The 5767-nt window shown below is 36.1% G+C and overlaps 1 protein-coding gene across 1 annotated transcript; it reads right to left on the bottom strand.

Annotated features, from left to right (window-relative positions):
* Nucleotides 1-2459: 2459 nt before the first annotated feature.
* Nucleotides 2460-5551, bottom strand: LOC143630063 (hypothetical protein At1g04090-like). Its single transcript, XM_077099165.1, has 2 exons — nucleotides 5392-5551; nucleotides 2460-4073 (listed from the first exon to the last, which is right to left on the bottom strand). Exons 1-2 carry the CDS (start codon nucleotides 5531-5533, stop codon nucleotides 2533-2535), a joined length of 1683 nt encoding a protein of 560 aa, XP_076955280.1. The 5' UTR covers nucleotides 5534-5551; the 3' UTR covers nucleotides 2460-2532.
* Between the last annotated feature and the right edge of the window lie 216 nt (nucleotides 5552-5767).

Genomic DNA, 5767 nt, shown 5'->3' with positions numbered 1-5767 from the left:
ATTAATCATAGAAAATCAGTAGCAACCCTCTAGGGTTTACAAACAATCAACGATTCATCAATCTTTCACCGTTCAAAATCACATATGATCCTCAATATCAACAACCAATACATAATCAATCATAGGAACACTTAATATGATATTCAATAGTTAGGGTTTCATATTTATACCTTAAAACGCAGAAATAAACCAAGGGAAACGTGAGATGTGCTTAGAAACGAGTGTAGGATGCTTCAATTGTGAAAACCAAGATCAAACAAGGGTGGTATGGTGGTGGTGAGTGGCTGCCGATCGCAAGGAGAGGGAGAGAGAGGCTGCCGCGATCGGGGTTGGGGAGAAAGAAAAGAAAAAGTGTTTTAGGGTTTTGGTTTAGTATTATTTATAAACATAATATGTTACATTCAAGTCCCTCAACTTCTAAGTATTACTTATCTAGCCTAAATCAACTAGTTTGCATCTTGAGTTAGCGTTTTATACTATGTTATCACATAACACGTAAGTCTAACACATAATTATCACATAATTATTGTTTTGACGTTTTTCGTTTATTCACCAATCGTTTGCGTCAACTCGTTTGCGTTTCGGTGCAATTCCCGAAAGACTACACATGTAGTAAGTGTTAAGCGTCATTTAAACCCTAGTTTAAATGTAATGAAGTGTGCGTTATAGATTCAATGATCTTAAGTTTGAATTGACGGAGTTGAGTTACCGAAGTTAACCTGAAATTGACGATTGTCACAACGTCCCACTCTCATCCCTAACCATGACGCATGTTCTCCCGTTGTCTTATCTCCTCCAAGTTTCAAGTTTGATTCCCTCCTTCCACGTCGGCATTTGTGGATGTACAAACTATCCACTACTCATAGAAAGTAACATGTAAATTAAAATAGATTCTGTGATCTTTACCATTTTCTATTTAATTGTTTATGTACTAAAAATCCAACATAAATATTGTTGTTGGTTTTTTTCTCTTTTTGAAAAGAATCAAAACTTTGTTTTTAGTCGGATTGGGTTTACTATCTAAAAGGGGTTGCGGCGCAGCTTGTTGCCCGCTTACCTGCCACTTCATTGTAAATCGTTTGGATGTTTCTATGAAATATAAAATGAGCCAATAATTTTATTAATATATTAAGCTTTATGCATAGTGGTATTCCTTGATATATGTTATCTAATTAATAATTAATTTTGTAAGTGTAGATCCAACTAATATCCAAACCATGCGCACTTAAATGTTATAGCCACTTTTCCAAAGGTCATCCATTCCATCCTCCACGTCCCCCAAATACTAAAACAGTTGAACTTATGTTCGCATATTAATTAATTAATAATAATAAAGTAAAACATAAGTTACAAATATTATCTCTTTTCCGTACAAGGTAGGTAACATATGTGTATGATATATACATTTGGTGTTGTTGGGAAATCACTTAGAATGATTTGGAAGCTCTATTCAGTATGTTTATAAATTAGTGATTAAATAACACTTTGGTGCTTACCGATTTAGAGGTGGACTATTAGTTGAATCATTAAGAGACTACCAAAACAATTTCTTATACATATTACTTAATTACATATGTAAATATGTAATGATCCTGTTTGACTTGATCCGTTGTAGTAAAGTACATGAGGCATTGACTTTGGAACCGTAAAGCCTCTTCTAAGGGTTCACTTTGCAACTCAAGATCGAGTTAAACCTAGACCACTTTCGAATCGGGGTGATCTTCTTCTTACAATACTACTAACATATAAGGGCCAAGTCCATATACGAATGTCTATATAGCAATATTTTCATCGCCTGATGGAACATGCTTGTTAGACGAAGATCCGACATCTAGTGGTCCAATTCAGCATAGGTGAGCGGATTTTTTGGTGTTGTCATATTGTGCTTAGTGGGTCAGGAGTGGATAGGTGACGCGTAACAAAATTGCAATCCTCCCATATCGTGCAATGCGGAAGTGCAAATAACTAGAGAAATACTCTTCAAAAGAAAATGATATATTAACCATCTAGGCTAGAAACCCGAGTATTACATGGGTTGAATAAAGAAACATTAATTAGATATTTAATATTTGAAACACAAATTTAGAAATGTAAAGAAGCGAATACAAAGACATTTATTAGGTGAAAAAAGAAGCGGAAAAAGTTAGTAATAGTAATAATGATTTAAGAGTTGAGAAACAAAAACGAGAAACAAACGCATTTGTTAAGTGTAAAACTTAAAATAGAAGTGGGAAACAGAAGTATTTAAACAAACGTATTCTATAAGTACCTAAAAAGAACCCGAACCCGAACCCTTCATTTGACTCGTAGTCTAACCCAATCCACGCATATTGCCACCTCTACATTGACATGTTGTAATGACCCAAACATGTTTTCTTTTCTTTTTCTATTTTACAACAATATATCATTCATTAATCAATTATTGATCCAACACACAATAGAATCAACACAACACAACACAACACAACACAACACATGAATTAATAGTAGTACACAAACATGCAACCATTATTCATGAACATATAAACACTTTTAACATCTTTCATCTCCATACCAATTATCCTTCTCCTTAGGCCCTGTTGGCCCTTCCTCACCGTATAACTCGACCGGAAATAGATCGATAAGCGTCTCCACCGTCAACCGAATGAAAAACGGAAGGTGGCTGATAAGCTTCTCCAGCTCCGACCGCCCATCATACAACACCGTGGGCCCCCACTCCCGCATATACTGCAGCCAGTCGGGCTCCAAAACAACATTACCAAGATACTCCGCTGCTATGATCTGGTACCGTTTACTCGCGTCGATAAACATGTCGCTTTTATCGACGTCGTTTTTTATCCCGATCCCAAGCTTACTTGACCCTTGAATATACGTCCCCGCATTTGGAAAACTCGCGTGCCCGCATTTCGACGAGTAAACGATCGGTTTGTTTCCTTCGATAAACTCAATATTGCTCGCGTCCACCCACTCGCCACCGCTGTGCTCGGAGAAATAAACGCTCCAAAGCTCGCCGTTGAAGTTGCTTATCCGGAGCGTAAAATGCTCCCAATCGCCCACGTGTTCACCTACGCGGTTCATCTCGATGTTCACATTTAAAACCTCGACCGTAAACGTGACCGGGCCGTTAAATGGGCAAAATATCCACATCGCAATGTCGGTGAACGTACCGCCTAATGCGGGTTTCACGTGCACGTAAAGCTCGGCACTCTCGAGATTCCCGTGTTTAACGAATGTATCGTCGTTTTCGTCCTCTGGTAAATCCAACCAAAACTCACCGTCGTTTTTCCCGCCACGTGGCAAAACCGACCCGTTACAATCAATCGATATCCCGTCGGATTTTCCTTTCTTAAAAAGAAGCGCGCCGTTTTCGAAAAACCACGGGACTGACGACGGGAGGTACACCTCGTCGGGATGAAAGTAAACCGTGGGGCCGTAATGCTCGATCAACGCGTTGATTTGCTCCAAATTCGGCATTGCTTCAAAATTAGGATTTGTATTCCTCAAGCAACAAATATCCAACTCGTCATTCGAACCCGAACCCGTACTACAAAAAAACGTCCCGACAGTAACACCTTTACAAAACATCCCCGTTTTACACGCTTTCGTGTTCCAAACCTTACAACTAGAAGATATTTCAAGTATGACATCATCAACTTGACAATTTTCAGTAATATCATCCCGGACACATCTAACTTCTTCAACATCGGGCTCGGTTTCATCAATGGTGACTATAAATCCCAAAGCCCGATAACCATCCGGTGGGACCGGTTGCCAAATGTAAACATTGCTGGAATTCCATATCAGATCATAACCGAGAGGCGAGCTTAAAGGAGGGGATTCGGAATCTGTGGTTCCGGGATCTCGGGCAACAAGTACGTAGCCTCGAAGCTGTTCATTGGTTATCTGACTATAGTGACCGAAGGTGATGAAACCGTCGGGTATTGACACCGGTTTATAAAATGTGATGCTGTTTTTTGATTTTTTCGGGGTGTAACTTGTTATAACCTCGAAATCTTTAACCATTGCGACCTCTAATTCTCCTATGTTTATTACTCCTGTGGCAAAACCTTGACCTGCAATGCAGATATTGAGGATTATGAAGATGAACCGAGTCTGACTTTGACTTTAAAAGGTCAAACTTTCAAATTTCAAATGGACTCGAAACTATTATTTCGGATTTTTATTTCCAATTTCGGGTTGATTTAAATACACTAAAATATGAAGGAAATAAATAAAATAAAAAATATTTATTAAATAAAATAGATGTGTACATTTTTATAAAACATTAAAAATATATGTAAAGTTCGATTTCGGATAGTTGGGTAGAATCGGTTCGAAATCACAAATTTGACTAGAAACCGCATTCGGTATTCGCTCGTATGCAAATCCGATTTGAAAAGGTGACAACCAAATTCATATTCATGATACATATTCGGTCTGGTTCGAGTCTGTTTTAAATAATTATATAACATGAAATCAGAAAATCTTATTAATAAGCATTACATGATTAATATTGGTATAAACAAGTCAAAATTGTTTATTTTATCACTTTTGAGATCAATATCATGATTAGTTGACTGCAGAAAGTCAAACTACTTCAGTTTCCTATTGACTTCCCATTTTACTCAACAGAATTATAGTTGACCCTAGTTGATAAGGCAGTTTATCTAAAAAAGATTAATTCCAAATTCCTAAGAACTTGTTTTAGTTATGAAACTATGAATTCTATACACTAACATTATAAACATTGAAAGATATCTGCTTTGTTAAACTAAAAGTCGATACGGAATCTGTAACTGAAAAATGCACAAATTTGGCATAAAAGTCAAAGTCAAAGTCAAATTTGATCAACAAAGATTGCAATTCAACTACATCCAATCAAATTGGACCCTTGCAACACTTTGATCAACTGCATAACTCACCAATTATCCAAATTAAGTTAAGAAAAAAACAAAAAACTAAATCACCTATATGGAATATTATGCATTTATGATCCAGTTATGATAGTAGGTAAAAAGTTAACACAAAATTAGGCCACTTAAGAAAGTCAAACCACACAGAAACAGAGTTAAATTACCAAAATTGATCACAGATTAAGAAACAGATTCAATCAATAATCAAAACCCATCAACAATTTTGCTTAAATTCAACCAACAACACTAACAATAAACATAATAATAATAATAATAATAATAATAAATGTTAGAATCAAACAGAAATAGATTTACCCATATGGATTATTATGCATTTATGATCCAATTAAGTAACTTAAGAAAGTCAAACCACACAGAAACATAGTTGAATTACCAAAACTGGATCAATAATCAAAACCCATCAACAATTTCAATCAAATTCAACCAAAACACACACAAATAATAATAATAATAATACCTTGTGGCCATTGTGGAAGAGGTTCTGGAAGAGAAAAGGGTTTTGGTTGTTGGGGTAAGAGATTGTCTAATTCAGCAACAACATCTGGGTCACTGCACCAACAATAACAAGAAGAAGAAGAAGAAGACTCAAATCCAAACATCCTTAATCACCACCAGAAAAAGAAAAACTTAAGTTTTATTGATTTGATGGTGGATTAAATAACAATAACAACAAAGGGGTGTTTGTTTGTTTGTTTGTTTGTTTGAGTGAGACGACAGCAACTTCAATAGATAGAAAGTAATTAAATAATGGCGTGTGTTAGGTAACGTAATGTAATGTAATGTAACTTAAGTTTATCATCGCTTTCCATCTTTCATCAACATGACGTGTCTTC

This window comes from Bidens hawaiensis, unplaced genomic scaffold (genome assembly GCF_021521415.1).
Source record: "Bidens hawaiensis isolate Kalapana, Puna unplaced genomic scaffold, B.hawaiensis_p1.1 tig00000459_1, whole genome shotgun sequence".
In the NCBI taxonomy this organism is placed as follows: Eukaryota; Viridiplantae; Streptophyta; class Magnoliopsida; order Asterales; family Asteraceae; genus Bidens; species Bidens hawaiensis.
This window is presented reverse-complemented; position numbering and strand designations above follow the sequence as displayed.